The sequence below is a fragment of the Odocoileus virginianus genome, chromosome 9, assembly GCF_023699985.2.
Source record: "Odocoileus virginianus isolate 20LAN1187 ecotype Illinois chromosome 9, Ovbor_1.2, whole genome shotgun sequence".
Lineage (NCBI taxonomy): Eukaryota > Metazoa > Chordata > Mammalia > Artiodactyla > Cervidae > Odocoileus > Odocoileus virginianus.
In genome coordinates this window covers 21,883,289-21,908,213 of record NC_069682.1, presented here as the reverse complement: position 1 = coordinate 21,908,213, position 24,925 = coordinate 21,883,289, and the positions used below count along the sequence as shown (strand labels likewise).

At 40.0% G+C, this 24,925-nt stretch overlaps 1 protein-coding gene across 1 annotated transcript in view; it reads left to right on the top strand.

The window, feature by feature from the left end:
* The window catches only part of C9H10orf67 (chromosome 9 C10orf67 homolog), a 96,385-nt gene extending 73,733 nt beyond the window's left edge, over positions 1–22,652 (top strand). Inside the window, exons 14-17 of the mRNA XM_070471865.1 lie at positions 3,335–3,422; positions 5,365–5,452; positions 5,539–5,595; positions 22,256–22,652. Of these exons, the coding sequence (XP_070327966.1) occupies positions 3,335–3,422; positions 5,365–5,452; positions 5,539–5,595; positions 22,256–22,347 (325 nt within the window). The 3' untranslated portion in view covers positions 22,348–22,652. The remainder of the gene's footprint in view (positions 1–3,334; positions 3,423–5,364; positions 5,453–5,538; positions 5,596–22,255) is intronic.
* The last annotated feature ends 2,273 nt before the right edge of the window (positions 22,653–24,925 follow it).

Here is a 24,925-nt window from a genome sequence, read left to right as displayed (position 1 = left end):
TTTAAGGAAATTGGGAGCCTAGCATTTTTCTGTGTGTATTAAGTAATATAAAATGCCATCACATGCTTCTAATAAGAAATGCAAAATAACTGACCTAAAGTAGAAGAGTAGTCAAAGTCACTTCAAATAAAAACTAAATTCCAAACTCTATTTTATTCCCGATCTCGGTGTTTAAATGTAAATAATCAACAGGATGGACAGATGCTCTTGATAACTGGTTTAATCGGACCCACACAGTTATCTTCCCCCATAGGCCTATTAAAACATTTTCCTGCTTATTTGCACATGATAATAGTTATCTTCAGATATAGAGATCTGAATGAGTGAGGGGGGCGTGCTGTCTGGTGCTTAGAAGAGACTCCCCCGCTCTCCCCAAAGAAGCCTCATGTGCAGAAGTGCTGGGATGAGCGTTGGCTCCTGTGTTCAGAAACAGTGAGGACACCAGATGGCTGGAGTGACATGAGCAGGGGCGAGTGGTAGAAGAGCCCAGAGAAGAACATTTGAGGTTTTGCTCCAAGATGGGAAATCACTAGAAGCTTCGTTTTTCATTTTTGTTTTTTTCCCTGCGCTGGGTCTTCGTTGCTGTGCACCGGCTTTGTCTAGTTGAGGCAAGCAGAGGCCACTCTTCAGTTGCGGTGCGCTGTGAGCTTCTCTTTTTGCTGAACATGGGTTCTAGACACCCAGGCTTCAGTGGTTGCAGCACACGGGCTCCGTAGTTGTGGCACACAGAGTTCCTTGCCCCATGGCATGTGGAATCTTCCCGGACCAAGGATCGAACCCATGTCTCCTGAATAAATTTCTCCAACATTTCGGCCTTGAGGGAAGTCCACTCTGGGACTTCACATTACCGGTTTATTTTAAAAGGATATAACTCAGGAACAGCCAAATGGAAGAGATGCCCAGGGCAGAGTTTGTGGGAGGGCTCTCAAAACATGCTCCCTGGGCAATGCTGCTCTCATATCTCTACATGTTCACCAACCTAGGAGCTCTTGTTTTTAATTGATAAGAAAATCTCTTTTACATGCCTACTAGGTCATTAGTAAAGTGAAAAAGTGAAAGTGAAGCCGCTCAATTGTGTCTCTTTGCTACCCGGTGGACTATAGCCTGCCAGGCTCCTCTGTCCATGGGATTCTCCAGGCAAGAATACTGGAGTGGGTTGCCATTTCCTTCTCCAGAGGATCTCCCCAACCCAGGAATCAAACCCGGGTCTCCCGCATTGCAGACAGACGCTTTAACCTCTGAGCCACCTACCACACCTAATAAACCTAGCAGTGTAAATCCTTTAGCATTGCTTATTAACCAAGTCATATTCAAATCTCTTGATTATCTCAAGGGAATCTTTTATAGTTGTTTGTTTAAATCGAGATCCGGAATAGGTAGACCACTGCATTTGGGTGTTACATCCTTTAAATCTTTTTTTTTTTTTTCCTATAATGATCCCACAAAAGCCCCTTTTTTTCCAATCCATTGATTTGCTAGAGAAATGTGTTCATTTCTTATGTAGAATGTCCCCCATTCTGGATTTGGCTAATTGTTTACACGCATGTGTGTATGTGTCTGTGGTGCCTTTTAGCATGTTCTTCAGTCTGTATTTCCTACAAACTGATCTTAAATCTAGAGAGTTGATTAGATTCAGATTCAATATTTTAGGCAAGACTACCTCATGTGAACTATTAGGTAATTCTTATGCATCCCATTATAGGGCACTTTAGTGTCTGGCTTTGTTATTTTAATCATGTTATCAGCCTGATTCATGAATGTCAAGGTTTACCAATTGACCTTTCCCCAAATAATCTTAACACCCATTAATAATCACAAACCATGAGTCAAGATTTCATTAGGATGGCAAATTGTTAATACTTCAATTGTATCTTTCCTTCTGCATTTCTTAGCTAAGTTCTATCAAAGAAAAACATCCCCCTCAACTGGTTACCCTGAAAATAGTTTCAGATGAGATGAGGCAAGATAAATGCTTGATCCTCTTTGTTTATCAATACTCAGAATAATGAATTGGTACCCTGAAACCTCACTGGAGTGTCTTGAACTAAGGAAAGACCCAAATGATCTGATGTCTTGAAAGAATAATTCTGACTTCTGTATTGATGTGAGGCCATAGGGAAACCAAAGGAAAGGCAGCGAGAAAAATTAGAAGCTCCAAAAACAATAAGCCTTTTTTAGGCAAAACATGATGGGGATTTGACTGGGATGGGAGATGTGGAGGTGTTGAGAAATGATTAAATGTGGGATATGTTTTGAAAGTGAGAGGTATTGAAAGATTGGCAGTAAGGGGGGAAAGAAAGAAGTCAAGTTTGATTGCAAAGATTTTTTACAACAGGAAGGATGAGGTTGCCTTCAACTTCAAACAAGCAAGCGCATTTTGTCAGGAAATTGGTTTTGATATGTGAAATTCAAGATGCCTCTTAGTAACCTAAAGGTAGATGTCTAGTGGCAGATTAATATATGAGTCTCGAACTCAGAAGAAAGTTGAGGCTGGGGGCATACATTTGGGATGCATTAGTATAGATGGTATTTAAAGTCATGGGATTAAATGAGATTAGCTAAGAATAAGTGTTGGAGAAAAATAGAGAGATACAAGGATTGAGTTCTAATATTTGGTTGTATCTGACTTTCAAAGCTTTTACTGATCTGATGTTTTCCCTTTAAAGGATCTTCCTCTTTTGTGAACTCCTTTCATCTTTTTGCTTTCTTGTTAGCTTGTGAAATTTGTGTATTCTTATTTTTAATTCTTTGTCAATTTTAGATGTTACAAATACCTTTTTCCAGTCTATGAACTTTGTGTATGTTGTCCTTTATTGTACAGAAATTCTTAATCTTTATCCATCAATATTTTTTCCTTAGATGTATTTAGAAAATCTTTCTCCATCTTCATTAAGATATTCTCCCACTTTTTTAGACAAGCCTTCTTGACTTACCCCTCATATTTGGGTCTTTATTCCAGTTCTTTCTGGAGTGGGTTGTGGTGCCACTTTGCCCACATACTATGTTCTAGTATATTCCTGAATCTGTTTCAGACTTCCCATTCTATTCCATTTATTTTTCCTTTCCAGGATATTACTATACTATTATTTTGTGATATATGTTAATATCTAATATTAATAAGGCTATTCCTCCTTATTTTCTTTTCAGGGCTGGAAAATATATAATTTTAGAAACCAAAAAGTGTGATAAATTCATAGTAATATTTAAAATTTTTTACTTGCATTTCTTTGCTCTTATATTGAAAATTCTAGTTTCTCATCACATGAACATAATACCAATTTGCTCTTTCCTATGATTTTTGCTCATTTTAATTCTATTGCATGTTTTATTTCAGCTTTCATGTCCTTAAGAATGAGATGTTTACCAGGCACACATTATTTCGTCAGTTTGCAGTGCTGGCTGATACATCCTTCAATTATGTTGTAAGTACATATTGGGGTAGATGCACTTTGTCTCTTTGATGCAGCTGTAACATGCCTTTTTGAACTTAGCTTTTTTAGAATCCCTGATCTTAGCTCTGGAGATAGTACAGGGGGCACTCTGCTAGATGCTGATAGCATAAGACAGTGTTTGAACCCAAAGAGCTCAATGTAGTATGACACATAGATGTGTAAACAAATGGCTCCCATGCAATATGGTTGAGCTATAGTGGAGGCAAGTGAAAATTTTAGAGGAGGGTGACTCATTCCTCCTGGGAGGAATCTATTAACCTGACCACTGTGGGCATGGATGGAACAATCACAGCTGAAGATCCAAGTAGCTAGTCACTTCCAAATGGAAAAAGGAGGTAAAAGAATCTGTTCCTAGTACTAGGTCATTCATTTTCACACTAGAAGTAACCTATAGACGAAGCCCAATTCTAAAATAGACTTTTTAAAAATTGAAGCATAGTTGATTTACAATGTTGTGATTCAGTTATTATATGTATATTTATGTGGTGGGGGGGGGTGGGCCTTCCCAGGTGACTCAGTGGTAAAGAATCCACCTGCCAATGCAGGAGACATGGGAGACTCAAGTTCGATCCCTGGTTGGGGAAGATGCCCTGGAGGAGGGCATGGCAACCTACTCCAGTATTCTTGCCTCAAGAATCACGTGGACAGAGGAGCCTGATGGGCTATAGTCCATGGGGTCACAAAGAGTTATGCATGACTGAAGCGACTTCACATGCACACATTCGAGAAACTTGCTAAGGATTTTTAATTATTGACTCCCCCAAAGTTTTCCAAAACTGATCTATATATATGATAGTCTCTTCTTCTGTTTTTTTTTCTCTTCTCAACCAAAGGTTACAATTTTTTAGGTATTTCTTTTTATTTATTCATTTGGCTGTGCTGGGTCTTAGTTGCAGCATGCAGGATCTTTAGTTGCAACATATGGGATCTAGTTCCCTGACCAGGGATCGAACCCAGGCATCCTGCATTGAGAGCTCGGAGTCTTAACCACTGGGCCACCAAGGGAGTCCTCACATAAATGTTTAAATGGTTTATTTGTCGAGGGGAACAAAAAGGGAGTGGGAGCAGGCTGTAGGGGGATAGAAAAATGCATGCAAATGTGTACGCATACATACAAACCAACAAGAGAGAAGCCTTGAATAGGGAAAACGTCACATAAATTCCCAGGGTGCACCCACAGACCTCAGACCTCTTTTTGATAGTAATGCTTGGTGTATTTTTGGTCGTTTCCACCAGCATATTTTTAATGTCATGATTTACTGTGCCTTATGTGATGTTGGTGGCTGTTCTGCTTATGTGCTGCTGCTTCTGAACTCCTAGAAGAGCTGCCTTTGTGTTTTCACTCTTCAGGTCCTGGGAACCAGGACCACTACTGTGTAGCTTCCAGGAACTGAGTAGTGCTGGAGATGACCTTGTGATACCTGACCAGTTACAAGGAGTAAATCCCAAATGGCATAGGGAGAATCGGAAGGAAGTAGAGTCAGAAGAGACATTGAGGAAAACATTTTTGCTTGAATTTTCTCACAAAGTAGCCTGGATTAGGAAGGGATCTATTCCTTGTGGCTTAGTGGGGAAGGAATCCACCTGCAATTCAGGAGTTGCAGGAGACGCAGGTTCGATCCCTGGATTGGGAAGATTTCCTGGAGGAGGAAATGGCAACCCTCTCCAGTATTCTTGCCTGGGAAATCCCATGGACAGAGGAGCCTGGCAGGCATCAGTCCATAGGGTCACAAAGAGTCTGACATTCCTTGGGTTTAAAGGAAATTAATTCCCCCGTGATATATGAGCCATTAAGTTAGAAGCATAATTTTCGTATCTCAGTTAACTAAGGACTGAAGAGCATTCTACCTCCATTTGAGTTGATCTTTATTTCCCCTAGATAACAATGATATGAACCCTTTGTGCCTTTCAGAAAGTTAAACCTTTATTTGTGCAATCCAAAATGAACTTGGCAACAGTGTTGACATCTTCTACAAGTGTTGATCATTCACCTTCGGTAGGTAGATTACTTTTTTCCTATTTAACATTTAATAAGTCAGTATTATCCAGTGTCAGTAATTAAATGTCTCATTTTACCCATAGGTAGACATCAAGTATGAGGACGTAGGCAGCAATCAGATTTCCCTCCCACTTTTACCACAAGGTAAGAATCCTTATTGTTGGAGAAAAGGTGCATACGCACAGGATGAGTAATGAATCAGGATTAGTAGCACTTTTCTTTGTCATACTGAGATGTTCAGTTTCTGGGTGAATGCACGGCTTTTTTCCAGCCACTTTATAAGACTAATGCACAGATATGATGAATAAAAGAATGTTAATATGTATTTCTGAATATTGATCTCTATTAATTGAAAATGAGAGTCATACATCAAAACTAGAAACTGTCTCAGTTGGAATCCTGTTTCTTTTTTTTTTTAACTGCCAACAAACCTGAGGCTCCTGTTAAATTCCTAGTTTCTAGTTTAATAATAGAAGAAAAAATTTGACCATTTCTAGCATTCTTTATCTCCCATCAGTCCTTGCAGGGCCTCAAATTGGACTGTTTGGTAAATGGAGGTACATTTTGTTCATAAGTTTCTATACATCTTTAGGAAGCAACCGTGCTTGCTTTTCTCTAATGAATATCTTGTATTAACAAAACGCTATGTTCTTCATTTGAATTATAGATAGTAATCAAAGGGTGTCAGTAATTTCTGATTTTCCTTTCTTAGAATCTTTAAAAGTAAAGTTTTATCATGAATATTTATACAGGGAGGAAGTGTATAAAATGAGTTTAAATCCTGGACCCTAATTTTAAAATCATCTACTTTTTGAAAACAAGATTGAGAAAGGAACTTCTCTCCTGGGCCTCCACACAATGGAGAGACTTCTTCTGTAGTGTTTACAGGTGTAGGTAGTATCTTTTCCAGAGGTGCCTGCCAGGGTGCTGGGAATCTTTTAGCAGCCACAGTCCTCTTGGCTTCCTGGACTGACATTTTTGATCATAGTAACACTCAGATATGCAGATGACACCACCCTAATAGTAGAAAGTGAAGAGGACCTAAAGAGCATATTGATGCAGGTGAAAGAGGAGAATGAAAAAGCTGGCTTAAAACTCAACATTCAAAAAACTAAGATCATGGTATCGAGCCCCATCACTTCATGGCAGATAGATAGACGGGAAAAAATGAAAACAGTGACAGATTTTGTTTTCTTGAGCTCCAAAATAACTACAGACAGTGATTGTAACCATGAAATTAAAAGGCATTTGCTCCTTAGAAGAAAAGCTATGGCAGACCTAGACAGTTTATTCAAATCAGAGACATCACTTTGCTGACAAAGGTCCATATAGTGAAAGCTATGGTTTTTCCAGTAGTCATGTATGGATCTGAGAGTTGGACCATAAAGAAGGCTGAGCACTGAAGAATTAATGCTTTCCAACTGTGGTGCTGGAGAAGACTCTGAAGAGTCCCTTGGACAGCAAGGAGATCAAACCAGTCAATCCTAAAGGAAATCAACCCTAAATATACATTGGAAGAACTGATGCTAAAGCTGAAGCTCCAATACTTTCTTTGGCCAACAGATGTGAAGAACCAACTCACTGGAAAAGATATTGGGAAAGACTGAGGGAAGGAGGAGAAGGGGGCAACAGAGGATGAAATGGTCAGATAGCATCATTGACTCGGTGCACATGAGTTTCAGCAAACTCCAGAAGATGACAGGGGGAGAGGGAAGGACAGGGAAGCCTGGCATGCTGCAGTCCATGGGGTGGCAGAGTTGGACATGACTGAGTGACTGAACAATGACAACACCCAGATTGGATTCTATAGTGGCTGCTAGCTGAAAGCGTGGCAGCCTTTTAAAGATATCAGCATTTTTTTTTTTTTTTTTTGGCCACACCATAAGGCTTGGGGATCTTAGTTCCCTCACCAGGGTTCGGACCCAGGTCCCTGCTGTGGAAACGCAAAGGCCTAACCACTGGACTGCCAGAGCAGTCCCCAAAGATGTCAGCATTTAAATAAAGGGCTAGATGTGTAGACTGTTGGAAATTCCAATCCCTACAATAAGTTATTTTAAAATATCATAATGTATTAGGAGAAGAAAGAATATACTCAATCTGATTTTGGTATTGACCATCTGGTGATGTCGATGTGTAAGGTCATCTCTTGTGTTGTTGGAAGACAGTGTTTTCTATGACCAGTGAATTCTCTTGGCAAAACTCTGTTAGCCTGTGCCCTGCTTCATTTTGTACTTCAAGGCCAAACTTGCCTGTTACTCCAGGTATCTCTTGATTTCCTACTTTTGCATTCCAGTTCCCTGTGATGAAAAGGACATCTTTTTTTGGTGTTAGTTCTAGAAGGTCTTGTAGGTCTTCATAGAACTGTTCAACTTCAGCTTCTTCAGCATTAGTGGTTGGGACAGACTTGAATTATTGTGATATTGAATGGTTTGCCTTGGAAATGAACTGAGATCATTATTGTTTTTGAGACTACACCCAAGTACTGCATTTCAGGCTCTTTTGTTGACTATGAGGACTACTCCATTTCTTCTAAGGGATTCTTGCCCTCAGTAGTAGATATAATGGTCATCTGAGTTAAATTCACCCGTTCCTGTCCATTTCAGTTCACTGACTTCTAAAATGTTGATGCTCACTCTTGCCATCTCCTGCTTGACCACTTCTGATTTACCTTGATTCATAAACGTAACTTTCCAGGTTCCTATGTACTATTGTTCTTTACAGCATCAGACTTCACTTCCATCACCAGTCACATCCACAAGTAGGCATTGTTTCCGCTTTGGCTCAGCCTCTTCATTCCTTCTGGAGCTATTTCTCCACTCTTCTCCAGTAGCATATTGGGAACCTACCAACCTGGGCGGGGGTAGGGGGGATTCATCTTTCAGTGTCCTATCTTTTTGCCTTTTCATACTGTTCATGGGGTTCTCAAGGCAAGAATGCTGAAGTGGTCTGCCATTTCCTTCTCCAGTGGACCACGTTTTGTCAGAACTCTCCACCATGACCCATCCATCTTGGGTGGCCCTATGTGGCATGGTTCATAGTTTCATTGAGTTAGACAAGGTTTAGGTCCATGTGATCATATGGACTGAGCACCAAAGGCTGAGCATGGAAGAACTGATGCCTTCAAAATGTGGGGCTGGAGAAGACTCTTGAGAGTCCCTTGGACTGCAAAGAGATCAAACCAGTCAATCTTAAAGGAAATCAACCCTGAATATTCACTGGAAAGACTGATCTGAAGCGGAAGCTTCCATACTGTGGCCACCTGATGCAAAGAGCTGACTCATTGGAAAAGACCCTGAAGCCAGGAAAGATTGAAGGCAGTGAGGGAAGGGGCTGACAGCGGATGAGATGGTTGGGATGGTATTACTGACTCAACGGACATGAGTTTGAGCAAGCTCCAGGAGATGGTGAAGGACAGGGAAGCCTGGGGAAGAGAGACTTTCTGATTTATCATTAAAATGTAAATTGTTAAATTTGCGATCTTTGTTCTACCCAACATTTTAATTAGAGCCTTAATTAACAGCAAAAAATCCAGTTGAGAATTTTACATCCAAAAATTATTTTTCCGAGCCAAGCAAACCATTTTTTGAGGGTCCATTTGTAGTCATACAAACCGACTTTGATGGCTACCTGGGCCATGAGGAAGCCTCAGCCAAAACAAACACTGGCATTCCCTTTCTTCTGTTCTGAAAATGCAAAGTGTAGAGTTATTTCCACCCTGTCTACTGAAAACCCTCCTAAAATTCATTAGCCCCCTTTTTCCAGCTTACTAATAAAATTGAAAGTGAATGCTATTTTATGATCCATAATTTTGCAGGATGCCACAAAGCGCATCATACTGAATACAACTCTGAGCTGCAGAGAAGGAGTGAGTGAGAGTGTCACACAGAAAGTCTCTGGGCATAACCCTGACATTTCTTTCTACAAAATCTCTGATATAACTTTGCTGTGCCACATTCTTCCCTCCGAAGACAATGTGGGGAAATCATTCAGTTAACGAAAGTTTCTGGTTAATTGGGTTCTAGTTAATCCCAAATCAACTAGAAATAAATTTTCTACTTGTAGTGGCCCAAAAAACTGACATATAAATGCCAGGAGGAAATTGAATTACAAATTTACTAATTCAAAAAGTAAATGAATTTTTTTTCATTGGAAAGCTGTCTTTCATGGTTATGGGGATGGAACAGTATGCACACTAGATGTTCAAAAGGCCAAACCGTCTTCACAAAACAAGTCACTCCAAGCTTCTCAGGTGCTTCAGAAGGTGGAGAAACCCCTCCAGGCCCCTAGGAAATAGCTCAGTACATTATCAGTGTTTCCAAGCACTAATTCACAAATTTGTTTTCAAAGAGGTGTTTAGCTACATGACTCATGTGAACCAATAGACAAATCATTACTTTCTATAACATGAGGGTGACTGTAACCTATCTGGTGACAGAAGCCAAACTGAACCCATAAAAGTCACTGTGTTATTGAGGTCTGTATTTTAAATTATGTAAATAGGATATTAATTTTAAATACCCTACTGAATATTTATCCTCCCTGTTACCAGAATCCTCAATGTTGCTTTAAAGATTGAGGTTTTTATATTGTATATTCATACAATAAGATACTCCTGAAAATTATGGGTAACTAACATTTAATGGGTGTAGGTACTATTCTAATGAGCTTCCCTGGTGGCTCAGTGGTAAAGAATCCACGTGCCAATGCAGGAGACACAAATTTGATTCCTGGATTAGAAAGATCCCCTGGAGAAGGAAATGGCAACCCACTCCAGCATTCTTGCCTGGGAAATCCCATGGACAGAGGAGCCTGGTGGGCTGTAGTCAGTGGGGTAGCGAAGAGTTGGACATGACTTAGCGGCTAAACAATAACCAACTATTCTAAATGCTTTTAAGGTTTTAGCTCTAACCCTCACAAAAACCCTATAAGGTCAGCACTCTTGCCTTCTCAAGTCTATAAAGGAGACAGTTGGATACAGAGGGGCCTAGTAGGCTGCCAAGGTTATGACCGCAAATAAATAGATTATTATTTTTACAAAAAAGACTGGGTTCAGACCCAGACAGTGTGGCCCCAGGGGCCAGGTTTGTCACCAGTCAATTATACTGATTTACTCCAAGACACATGCATGACAATGTGTGGTCCCATTTTCAACAACACACAATGGGAAAACATGTGATGTAGCAGAAAGACTTTGCAGGTGGACAGACTTTGGTTCCCATCTCGTTCCAGCCACTTACTCCATGGGTGACTTCATCTCAGCTCCTTCTGCTGTGTAAAATGGAGGTGGTTACTCTAACTCTTAGCTTTGTTATGAGAATTAAATGAGGTGACTTGCCTAGCTAACCCCATCCCTACCTTTCCTCCTGACCTATGGATAATATAATCCCTGGGTTCTGAAAATAAAGTCTGGCAAACCTGCTTTTTAACCCATTATGTGAGAATTATAATGTCCTCAGAAGTAGGCTAGTGATTTAAAAGAACTGGTCTCTCCTTTAATTCTTATGTCCACCATGCATAAGAAAGAATAAAATTTGTCATTAGTATCAGATCATACTGTAGATATGTTGAAAAGGGCAAAATAAAACATGACTTAATATAGCATCAGAGGATATGTTTCCCAAGCAAGTTGAAATTTACTCTTTGTTATGTTGCAAGCTTTACTCCAAAAAATTCTAGTGTGAAGCAGAGAGTTGCTCTTGCAACAAAGAAAATTTAAGACATAAAGAAATCCTCATGAATGTAAAGAAATTTTAAAAAATGAGGTACAATACTATTGGCAGAATTTCAAAGCAGTCTTTTTTACACAGTAGTAATTATCCCAGGAGATCCCAGGTAACATTATTAATTTGTTTGCTACTTAACTGTGATAAAATTTGGGATCTGAGCAGCCCATTGTGTACTGTGCACTGCCACAGATTTTATGTACTTAAGAAGACCTTTCTCACAGTCCAGTAATTAGGTGCTATTGACATTGTAATCTTCAAAAATGTCCCTAATGGGCCCCAAAGACACGAATCTCATTGATAAAACCTCAAAGTAACAGTGACCCTTTAAGTGGCTTGTCGGTAAGAGAAACCTCAAACATAAATATCTGAAACACAGGAGAAACCCAAATTTAAACCTAGATTACATTGTATTGTTAATTCTCTGAGACTTTTAGTGAAGAAACATGGAAGAGATGATCTTAAAGGTTTTTAAAGGATGGTAGACCAATTGTAGTACATTAGAAAGGTTTTTAAAATCTTTCTTTTCACCCTTTGAAACTTTAGACCTGTAAAGTGTTTCATTTTTAAGTAATTGTAATATGCACCAAAAGTGGAGTTCAGTTCCCCCATTTTTGTTTTAAACACAAAAATAATTTTAAAAATCACACAAGAGAAGTAACTTAAAAGATAAAAAGGAAAGCATTTTAGGCATAAGTGTTAGCATTGTTTTACATATTCTTTCTAGACTTCAGCTGTAATTAATATAATTTGGTAAAGTACTCACATTCAAATGCATATTTTATAATATTGCTACACATGTACTTTTGTACACAATATATATAACTGATGGTATGTAACATCACTTCACATGTAACTGATGGCTATTAAAAATGTTAAAAAAGGACTAACCTGATTTACTAGATATAATGTATTAAGGTATCTATTAATGTTTATGATGTTGCTGCCACCAACTTTTCTACTACTTCCCTTATTGTCACCAATTACTTATAATTTAGATGTTCTATTTCTAGGTTAGGTATGTTATCCTTGTCTTTCAGATTTGGGCTGACTCTTTACCTTTTCCTGGGAATTTTCCTTGCTCTTTATGCCTTTGTTCTTTTTGATACTTTCTATTTGAGGCATGAGATTTAAGATATTGAATGACAAATTAAAGTCTGGAAGACCAACAGTGTGTCTCTTAACATACCTTTCCAAATACAGGGAATTTTCAATGGCATAGGGAAGAGTCAAGATGACCAATTGGATTTGAAAATTAATCACAAAAATCCAAAGTTTTCTTTCTAACTGAAGCTTTGTCGATTGATCAGATAGGGGATTGCAACCTGTGAAAAATTAAACTGGATAATCCATGCTTTGAAAGCAAAAGGCAAAGAAGAAAGGGAAAGATATACGCATCTGAATGCAGAGTTTCAAAGAATAGGGAGGAGAGGTAAGCCTTCTTAAGTGAACAATGCAAAGAAATAGAGGAAAACAATAGAATGGGAAAGTCTAGAGATCTCTTCAAGAAAATTGGAGATATCAAGGGAACATTTCATGCAAAGGTGGGTACAATAAAGGACAGAAATGGTATGGACCTAACAGAAGCAGAAGAGGTGGCAAGAATACACAAAATAAATGTGCAAAAAAGGTCTTAATTACCTGGATAACCATGATGGTGTGGTCACTCACCCAGGGCCAGACATCCTAGAGTGTGAAGCCAAGTGGGCCTCAGGAAGCATTACTACAAATAAAGCTAGTGAAGGTGATGGAATTCCAGCTGAGCTATTTTAAATCCTAAAAGATGATGCTGTTAAAGTGCTGTACTCAGTATGCCAGCAAATTTGGAAAACTCAGCAGTGGTCACAGGACTGGAAAAGGTCAGTTTTCATTCCAGTCCCAAAGAAAGGCAATGCCAAAGAATGTTCAAACTACTGTACAATTGCACTCGTTTCACATGCTAGCAAGGTAATGCTCAAAATCTTTCAAGCTAGGCTTCAGCAGTTCGTGAACCGAGAACTTCCGTGTGTACAAGCTGGATTTAGAAAAGGCAGAGGAACCAGAGATCAAACTGCCAACATCCTCTGGATCCATAGAAAAAGCAAGGGAATTAAAAAAAAAATCTAGTTCTGCTAAGCCTTTGACTGTGTGGATCACAACAAACTGGAAAATTCTGAAAGATATGGAAATACCAGACCACCTTACCTGTCTCCTGAGAAACCTGTATATAGGACAAGGAGCAACATTTAGAACAGGACATGGAACAATGGACTGGTTCAAAATTGGGAAAGGAGTATATCAAGACTGTTCATTTACCTTATATGCAGAATATATCATGTGAAATGCTGGGCTGGATGACTCATAAGCTGAAATCAAGATTTCTGGGAAAAATAACAACCTCATATATGCGGATAATACCACTTTGATGGCAGAAAGTGAAGAAGAACTAAAGAGCCTCTTGAAGGTGAAACATGAGAGTGAAAAAGCTGGCTTAAAACTCAACATTCAAAAAACTAAGATTGTGGCATCTGGTCCCATTACTTCATGACAAATCAATAGGGAAAAAGTGGAAACAGTGACCGATTTTATTTTCTTGGGCTCCAAAATCACTGCAGTGGGTGACTGCAGCCACAAAATTAAAAGACACTTGCCCCTTGGAAGAAAAGTTATGACCAGCCTAGACAGCATATTAAAAAAATGAGACATCACTTTGCTGACCAAAGGTCCGTATAGTGAAAGCTCTGGTTTTTCCAGTAGTCATGTATGGATGTGAGAGATGGACCATAAAGAAAGCTGAGTACTGAAAAATGGATGCTTTTGAACTGTGGTGTTGGAGAAGACTCTTGAGAACCCTTTGGAGTGCAAGGAGATCAAACCAGTCAATCTTAAAGGAAATCAGCCCTGAATATTCATTGGGAGGACTGATGCTGAAGCTGAATGCAAAGAGTTGACTCACTGGAAAAGACCCTAATGCTAGGAAAGATTGAAGGCAGTAGGAGAAGGGGATGACAGAGGATGAGATGGTTGGATGGCATCACTGACTCAACGAGCATGAGTTTGAGCAAACTCTGTGAAGGATAGGGAAGCCAGGCATGCTGTAGTCCATGGGGTTGCAAAGAGTCGGACACAACTTAGTAGCAGAATGACAACAATACTTTGAAAATGGTGTTAATAGTTGAAATTGGGGCTTCCCTGGTGGTTCAGTGTTAAAGAATCTGCCTACCAATTCAGGAGACACGGATTTTATCCCTGATCTAGGAGGATCCCACATGCCGCAGAGCAACTAAGCCCATTTTGCACAACTACTGAGTCTATGCTCTAGAGACTGAGGGCCGCAACTACTGAGTCCATGTGCCTTAGAGCCCATGCTCTGCAATGAGAGAAACTACCGCAATGAGAAGCCCGCATATTGCAGCTGGAGAGTAGCCCCCTCACTTCAACTAGAGAAAATCCTATGCAGCAATGCAGACCAACACAGCCAAAAATAAATCAATAAAATTATTTTTTAAAATAGTTGAAGCAAGTAGGCAGCCAAAAGACTTTGAATTTGTAAATAAGATCATAACAAATTAGAAGAAAAAATGTCACAACTAATACATGTGTTTTATTAATTTGATGGACTGTCTCATATTAATTCAGTCTAGTGATGCTTTTAAGTATGCATGTGTGCTCAGTCACTCAGTTGTATCCAACTCTGCAACACTATGAACTGTAGCCCACCAGGCTCCCCTGTCCATGGAATTTTCCAGGCAAGAATACTAGAGTGGATCACCATTTCCTCCTCCAGGGTATCTTCCCGACCCAAGAATCAAACCCGTCTCTGGTGTGTACCTGTATTGGCAGGCTGATTCTTTACCACTGCATCACCTGGGAAGCCTGCTTTTAAGTATATGTAGACAGAATTTCCTCAGATAGTAAAGAATCTGCCTGCAGTGCAGGAGACCTGGGTTCAATCCCTGGGTTGGGAAGATCCCCTGGAAGAGGGCATGGCAACCCACTTCAGTATTCTTGCATGGAGAATCCCCATGGACAGAAGTGCCTAGTGGGCTACAGTCCAAGGGGTCACAAAGAGTCAGACATGACTGAGTGATTAAGCACAGCACAGGCAGAGTTTCATTGAATAAATGCCACAAAGCATATTCCTAATTATGCCCCAAACTGGTACTAAGAGGTCTCCAAAACATGAAGCATGAGGCAAGAGTACTTTCTAGTGTGTTATTCATTCATTGGGCCATGAATTGAATTCCAGCTGCCTCTCTGGATCCTGTGGCCACTGATTTCATCTCAAACCCCAGAGGCCCATTGCTGCCCAGTTACTTAAGTCATTATAAACTATATAAGCCTTTTATAGTGGTTAACACAATATTGAGGAAGGTTTAAAGTAGTGTGAAGTGGGTATTAATTTTTAAATTTAGTAATGTTTCTGTTAGAGAAATGGCAAAATGTTGCAAGATATTATGTATGAATTCATGCAAATTCATGGACATATCAAGTACACGCTTAAGTGAACTGGCAGTGACATCTTTGTATGTGAAAGATACCATATGAATATTCCTTTCAGCAGGAGGAACACCAGGTTTGGAGTTTGAGGGAATAAATTGAGAACTAAAAGCAGATATTTGTAAGTCAGTGTAAAGAAGTGTCACAGGACTCTAGTCCTCAGCCTGTCCCATTCCTGGCTGGTTCATCTTCTTTAATGCACGTTCCTTATCTTGAATGAAACAATCACATGAAAAAAAATAGATCGTAGGAAGAAGTAAGTTGTGTACTATTGCATTCTACACAAATGTAAACTAGAGTGACAAAAAATTATAAAGTAATCGTATTACTTGTGTTCTCATATTAGTAAGAATGCATTGAGGGAAGGCTTCTAGGCTTATTTAATTTAGAAACTTTTTTTCTATGAAATATTTCAAATATTCAGACAACACAGAATTACATGTTGAATACCCGCTGTGTGTGTGTACATTTTAGGGTATGTGTGTGCTAAAATGTATCATTACCTCAGTAATTTGGTAAATTCTGTTTGTCTTAATTTTATCTTCCTTTTGAGGGTAGTTTAGCAAGAGATGGTGTTCAGGGTAGCAGTTATTTTTTCCTCCACATGCTGTTACTATGCCTTTGCCTTTGAGCTTCTGCTCAGGGTCATTGAAGTCTGTTGTCAATTTATCAACCATTTGTTGATATTCGATTGAATCCAGACCCCCTGGGTTGGGAGCATGGAGTCTTAGCCACTTGGGCCACCTGGGAAGTCCCCAAGCCTCCCTTAACTCGTGAAATGCTCTCCTCTTTACTCCAAGACACCAGCCTGTTCTTGTTCTCCCGCTACTTACCAGAGCATCCTTCTCAGTCTCCTGATCACTCAGTTCCGCCACCAGCTCTGAGGATGAGTGTTGAGTCACTAAGGATTTCATTCTTTGATTCACTTTTGTTATTCCTCTGCTTAATCCTTCCATAGATGTCTGTGGTTTTTAGCATAGAACTAAATTCTTCAGTTTAGCTTAGGAAACCATGCATAATCCCTGCCTCTCTCCTACATGAGCTGCCTAATCTAGTCATAACAAACCACCAGCTTTTGTTTGGGATAGCTGTTCCCTGCTATTCCATGCTCTTCTGCGCTTCTGTGACTTTATACATGCCTGCACCTAGGTGGTAGGTCTTCTGCCTGCTCTCGCTGGGGCTCGCTCATATCCCATATTTAGCTGGCCATCTGTGACCTCAGGCTGGGTGTCTGCTGAGATGACAGAGGCAATCAGACCTTATATTTCTCATCATTGATTAGGCAAACTCAGTCTTGCTTTCATGGTGGTGTCAGGGTTCTCAGGAACAGCAAAAAAGAGCAAGTGCCAAAGCACACACAGGTCTGTTGAATCTGCTGGCACATTTGCTCCTGTCGCATTAGAGCAAGTCTCATGACCAAGACCAGTCAATGTGGGAGGCAACTGAAAGGCCGTAGATGCCAAGGGCCCACACTACTTAACCTCCTAGGCTTCACCTTCTTTTTATTAATACATTCATTTATTCATTACTTCCCTAGACTTTATGAGCACCTACTATATTTTTTTAATTGAAGTATTGTTGATTTACAATGTTGTGTTAGTTTCTTGTGTAGAGCAAAGTGATTCAGATATGTATATATATGTATACGTGTGTATACATATATATGTACATTCTTTTCCATTATGGTTTATTACAGGAAATTGAATACAGTTCCCTGCACTATACAGTAGGACCTTATTGTTTATCTGTTTTATATTATGTTGGTCAAAAGGTTTGTTTGAGTTTTTCCATAGTATCTTATGGAAAATTTTTGGCCAACCCAATATATAGTAGTTTGTATCTGCTAATCCCAAACTCCTATTTCTCCCTCCTCCACCCCCTTCCCCCTCTGGTAACCACTCTATGTCTATGAGTCTGTTTCTGTCTTATAAATAAATTCATATTTTGGATTCAAAATTTATATTTTGGATATAAGTGATATCATAAGGTACTTGTCTTTCTTTGTCTGACTGACTTAGTATGATAATCTCTAGGTCCTTCTATGTTGCTGTAGATGGCATTATTTCATCCTTTTTTACAGCTGAGTAATATTCCATTGTATACATGTACCACGTCTTCTTGATCCACTCATCTATCGATGGACACTGAGGTTGCTTTCATGTCTTGGCTAATTGTGAATAGTGCTACTGTGAACACTGGGGTGCATGTATCTTTTTGAATTGCTATTTTGTCCAGATATATGCCAGGGAGTGGAATTGCTGGATCATAGAGTAACTGTGAGCATGTACTATAAACAAAGCCTTGGGCTAGGTACTGAGGATGCAGAGAATCTCCTCAGTGCTTGAAATGTCTATTCTAAGACTGACTCCCAAAGACTAGCACATTCAGTAAAAGTAACACCTATATTCACAAAGGTCCCAGGAAACAGGGTGAACCTGAGAATGCCTCTCTGCATTTGTCACCATGACTGCAGCAATGGCCACCTCGTGACAATAGGATTAATCTCTTCCTCGATAAAAATCATAAAAAGCCAAAACACAGAAACAAGATTTAAAATATTTTCAGTGTGTACAGTTTTTCAAACTGTAATTGAAAAATGACTCTATTTCTTTGGTGGCCTATAAATTCAAACATGAGATCATGTGAACACAGCATTTCCTTTAAACATCAGATGTGGGTTAGAGGAGCAGTTAACATTTTAAGCTTCCCTGCTTGTTTCTAGGAACAAATTTGCTTGCAACTTCAAACTCATGGTTCTGCAAATTACAGAGACCAAAAGTGCAAATGAAAAAAATCCCTTTTCGGATAACTATCTGAAGCTTCCATATTAGGTATAATGATTTTTTTCCCCGGGATTAGGACAGATTGCATGGGGAGCCTAGGCTTTCATAAAGAGGGGGGTGGGAATTGACTTGGGCCTTCATTTTCTCACAAAAGACACAATGCAAAGCACATCTGTGAACATTGCATAATTTGTTATGTTCTACAAAGAGGTGGGTTTTTGTTGTACACATACCAAAGCTATTTGGTACTGTTCACCAATAATCTCTATTCAGGTCCAGAAAAGAAATTGGCCTCAGAAGAGTGAAAGGAGAGTAAATTTTTCTTTAAAAATTAGATACAGATTATCGCTTCAAAATGCAGGAGGGAATTTTACAAGTGACGGTGCACTGATTAGCTTTCCAATGGACATCCAGTCCTTTATGAATCGCATACTAGCTGTGGTCAACTGTGACCAATGTGGTTTATTACTCTCCCGAAGAGCTGAACTGAGATTACCCATCTAATTTAATTGAGAAATGTTGGGTGAACTTGAACTGTTTCATGGACATGAATGACCAGAGAATTTATTTGATAAGACATTAAAGGCTGAATATGGTAACTATCTCTTTGATGGTTTGATACAGTCATTTCTTTAGTTCATTAGCAAGTCTCTCATAGATTTTTGTTGTCGTTATTATTCTTTGGGTGATTATGTGAGCAGCTGAAATGAAAAATGAATGTTTCTGTACAACATCACTAGAAAAAGTTTTAAAACTTACCTTTATCGGTAAATACTCATGACAGTTTTCAATATAGTCTGAAAAGTGACATCAACTTTCAAGGAAAGGAAGCTAACAGTAATGAAATTGTGGGCAAATTTCACACAAGTTAATAAATCCACTGTATTTTTCATGTGATTGTCCCTAAATTATTTTTAAATATTGTTTTCTGATTTCATTTATTAAAGGGAAAAAAGACTTCAGGAAGCTAACACCCTTCACATTTTCTTGTAAACTTGGGAACTTTTGTTGATGTCACCTCAATGAAACATTTAAGATTACTTTATCAGTTACAGAGCACACAAGTTAGCATCAGATGAAAAGGTGCTTTCTCTTAGTATGTCTGTTAACATTTAACATAAATTCTGCTGTGTTCCCGATGACTAGTGCTAAGGTATAATTTGGACATTTGAATCTTTCTTAAAAACTATATTTAAATATGATAGTTTTAAAACTACTCAGAGAAACTCAGCGATGTAAACTCTTAAGAATAAATGGTGAAATCTCAGATCATGTTCCTAGTGACTCTTTAAATGGAATTTTTCATTGAAACTTTGTCATTAAAATAGAAAGGCCTTTTGGTTGTGCCCATACAAGCATAATAAATTGTATATGTTTGTGATACTGAATGACTCTTGCCCATATGCTGCACTGCAAAGCTACATGAATGAGGCATTTACCAAATCAGGCCCACCACATTAAACAGAAAAACAATCTTTATTCATGGTAACTTATCAGTTTCAATTAATCAACCTTAACAATGGAAATTCTGATGTGTTCAAGCAACTTGAAAGCAATAGGTCATCTTGAGGGCAGCCATGTTGTGTCTTTGTGCCTAAGGTTTCAAACAAAGGGACATCTTCAATAAATATACATGCATATACATACATACATGTGCATATATATACATACCAATGGATGGCCATATCTATGCCAGTTACACCAGCCAGAACGCATGTTAAGTGTTTATGACTTTTATCATAGCAAATGTAATTGTTTTCCTCCTAGTATTACTTTTTGAGCTCTGTAAGTGTAAACAAAAGGAAAGAAATTTCCATTGGATGACCATCCTTTCAGTTTCTGTGCTGCTATGTGAATAGCATTGTGCAGACCATTCCAATGGTTTTGAAAAGGGGTAACCATTGGTTTGATTTGGTTACACGGTTTAGTAAAGCACTCCCTCCCACTGCCTTAGGGTCTGTGAAAGGTCTGTGACCTGTTTAGAACTGCCAAGTGAAATGTCATGTCGCCCCTCCCAAATGGGAGTATCTGCATTCATTTGATCAGTATAAAAAATGATTGGGGATGGTGAGAGCAGTGCTTTTGAATTGCAATTTATAGCAGTTTACAAAAATGCACATTGTTGGAAAAGAAAACATGGAAGTGTTTCTTTCTAAATTGCATTACCTGTGAAATGTCATTAGTCTTTTAAGGATATTTACATCCTTTTTTTAAAATTATTATTTAGGAGGCTTACTTCAACTAAGGAAAACCAGAATTTTATTATATGATCATTTTTTTGAAACTTGTGATTTGGTTCTAGTACCAGAATTTAAGGAACACAATGTGTCCATGTTCTTAGGATAAACATAATTTGTTGTCATTTCCACTTATTCATTCTGTAAGATGATCTTTGCTAATCAGTTGCATTAGCGGAGCAGTCCCAATTGTCTTTCCCAGATTCTATAGGAGATTCATTTGCTGGTTGATGTCTTGTCTGCCGGATTTCTAACAGGGAATCTGAAACCACAGGCATATGTAATTCTCCCAGGTCTCCATTATCTCTTCAATGGTTTACTAATGAAACTTCTTCGTTGGATGAATACTTACAAAATTATGGTACCTGTCAATTCATCTACATGTATGAACAGTTTCACAAAAGAAAATGTTATTTCTTTGCTTGAAATGCATACAAGAGTCCATGAACTTTATCCTGAAAGTTAAGGTAGGATGTTCAAGTTCATAAGTCTTAATACGGCCACTTGGGTTTCTGAGGTCTGGATGTCTTGAAAACTCCATCTCTTCACCTTAGGCAGTGGGTAGAATCGGACATTATTTTGAAGTATTCTATCAGTAAGAAAAGTTACCTCAGGAAAAAGTCCTCAGAACTTCCCTGGCTGATAATGGGAGGAGAGAAAGAGAAGCCCTGCTTCAGAAAAGACTTGACCCAGATACACTCCCTAGCACTCCACTTTGAACCTCCCAACCATTGAAAGCTGAGCTTGTCACGTTTTTATCTTTGTTCATGTTACGCCTTGGAATGACAGCCCGGCTCTGTGTTCCCCTCTCCCACTGCCCCGCCGGCCTTAAGTGTCCACATTGACACCTACCGGTGACCGCAGGCTGCAAGTCTTTGTTGCCTTCTCCACGCTCCTGGCTTTCACTGGGATTAGCTCAGGGCCTTTGTTCCCCTTCAAAGCTGGAACATCACATCCCATGTTGTGGCTTTCCTGTCTCAGACCCCCAACGCTTTCCTCACAATTTACACACCAGGTAAATGTCCCTCCCTAGGGAGCAGAGCCCAGCCTGGGGTGAGGGGTGGGGAGGGCAAAACCTCCCCATTCCCCAACTTCAGAACCTCCCCCCCAAGTTGATTTTCTCTCCTTCTTACTTAAAATTTTCTATTTCATAAGGAGGAAAGATTGAAAACACAAATGGAAATGTAAACCTGAGTTAGGTCCTTGAACCCAAACACAAGTCCACCCCTGCCTTGTTTTATTCTCTTACAACGGCTCCTAATTCTAGGGAGGTAACTCCGGGAAGTTCATTTACTGGCCCTGTCACAGGCACCTCAGACCATCTCTCCAGTCTGGGACAGCAGGAACACTATCTCAGGGGAAACTTCACCGGCACACGCTCCTTTAAAGGCCTTAGAGAAGCTGACCGCCTGACTCGCCTGCCCCCACCCTCCCCTCCAGGTTACTGAGGAGGCCCCCCCAGCCGGGGCCAGGCCTTGGAGGACTCACTAAAAGTGAGGCAAAGAGTGAAAGTGTGTGGGGAGTGGTTTACGTACAGTAACTAAAGCAGATTACACCTCTCTTCATCTCTCCCTCTGTTTAGTGAGGCTAGAAAATCTGGAGGAAGAATTTCCGGAGGAAAAGCAGTCGACGCCCCAGAACACCACAGAGAGCGACACGGGTCCTCCCGAGTAGCGGCAAAGAACACTGCGCTGGGGCAGGAAGAGGGCTCTTACCACCCGGGCGTAAGGCCTGCCTCCCTGGCGAGGGACACTGTCTTCAAGGCGTTTCTAACCTGACTGTACCGTCTTCAGATGCCGCCTACTAATTGGCGAATCGCACTTGAAGAGAACGCAAGTGCGCGCTCTGAGCGCACCTTTCCAAACCCTTCAAGATCCCGCTGGCTGGTGCGTGGTGAGCGGGGCGCACAGACCCAGAGCCGCTGCCACATCCATCCGGGCGCTCCCTGGGCTCAGCGGGGTGCCCCAGCGCCTTAGGGTGGGAAGGGACGAGCTTCAATTAAAATTTAAAAGCTTGAGGCACTCACCCTGTGTCGTTCCCTCTCTAAATCCACCTGGAATCCCTGTAACGCTAACTCAAACTGATTTGTCGTCTACTCATCCACCAACTGATCCATAAAGGCGTACCAGAAAAACCTCGAAGGAGATTTTAAATGTCCTCCAAGGAGGTCCACTCTTACATAGGCGCGGGGCTCCTAGACATATCTTAAACGCCGTAAACAAGTCTTTAGTAAGTGTGGAAACTCTCTGGGGTTGTGTTTCCTGGTAAGTATCAGGATGAAGATTCACGCATCTCTTCTTTCCGAATGTCAAGGCACCATTTTCTGAAAGACCGGTTTGCCTTCCTCCGTGCGTAATGGCCAAACCAGCCCTTTCGGTTCCCTTGTTGACAAGTCAGGCCCGGTCTGAAGCCCAGTTTCAAGATCGTAAGCTCTGGCTTACAGATTTCTAAAGATGTTTATTAAATCTCAAGAAATGTATTTGTGGTGGCTGTCACATAAAGCTGATGTACTCTGGTGCAAAAGAAAGCTACAGAGACTATTTGTTTGTGCGTAAAAGGCATCAGGTTTAATTGGAGAGAGACGTGGTATTTTCAAGGCGAGGACACGGGGTGGCATAGCGCCCTGAAGCATTATTCGAGCTTCATCTACTATGCACTATATGCCACCGTCTCCAAAGGAGTGTTGCCCTAGAAACTTGTTTTAAATCTGCTGCTATATATCAACACCTTGTTTTAGCAGTCCTTGGCTGAATTACAGTTACACAGTTTGGCGCTTCTTTCAAATTTCCTCCCATCAGTTTGGCTAAAGAAAGGAATTTTTCTCCTTTAGAAATGAATTGGCTTAATTAGTAAGTAGATTAATGGCAATTGCTGGTGAGTTGGTTTCCAGCAGAGTTTCACCAGAGAGGGTTAATCGGAGTCAGGTCTGGAAGCTTTCCCAGAACTGGCTGCCAGCCATTTCCACCAACCAATCAACCCTACAAGAAGCAGAGGAAGTGAAATAGAATTTAAATTCTCTGGGCTGTTATCCTGGATGGAAATTCCTTGGAAGCAGGCTCCTGGTTGGGTGTAGGATGGACTGTTTCACTTTAGAATTTTCAGAGAAACCTCGAAAGTTTTCACCTTCAAGATTTATCTGGGTATCAAAGAGGAATTTCACATGACACAATGAGTGACTCTACAGAACACTGAGGGTGCATTGAAAACGCCTCTGAGATTCTTAGTCAATTTCAGGTTTTACAGAAGTTGTGCAAACCTCCCAAGTTCCACCCTAAATCTTATCTACCAGAAACTTTTTACAAACTTCAGTTGTGTGTTCTGCAGCCTTTTCACTTATTTTTTCCATAGTGATAAAAATGCATTCATAGTTTAACTTGCAGCTGCATTACTCTTGCAAAAAAAAAAAAAAAATCCCTGCTGAGAAATGCATATAATAGGAAAAACAGATCGGCTGGACAGCAGTGTAATTAATGCCAGAAAGGGCTGAGGCCGGTTTCATAGTTTGTCTTTTGAGGATATCAAGACGAGACCTGGTGAAAAATGACGCATGCTTTAGCATTTCAGAAAGCTGGCAACTGGCAGCGCTTTTCCTTTTTTCTTTGACTTTCTGCCTCAGAACAAAGAGGTCGGCAGAACTAGCTAGGTTGTAATGAGTTCTATGTCCCTAGCACATTAAGTGCATCATGGAAACATATTGTATCGAAATAGTTTGGAGGAGAATACCGGGGATGAAAGAGAATGGGTGCTTTGATCAGCTCCCTGGGGTCCTGAGCGCGCACAGACTGACTTGCAAGGCGTTATTCAGCTCCAGCTAGACACACTTACAACACCATTCAAAGAAATTTGCATATCTGTAATTTATCACATTGGTCCAGAACATTTTTGCAAGGTAAATAAAAGTTGGCTGAATAAAAAAAATCAATCATCGCAGATATAGTGGAAACTGTGAAGCCTGTCTCCATTAAAAGCATAAATAAATATGTCCATGAAACATTGATGATTTAGAGGCTGATTTTTATTATAAACTGTTCTTAGAGCAACAGGTTATGTGCTGACAGAGTGGCCGCCATTTCTTTGTGCTTCTACTTTAGGGGAGTGTATGTGCAGCTTCCCATTTGAATAAAGGCAGAAAGTTGAATAGATGTGTGGCTATAACCAGCCCGCGACATGCAGAGCAAAATTAGTACACACTTTGAGGAGATGTGAAAGATGGTTCAATCTCCTTGGTGTCTGCAAATGCTAAGGTTAAATT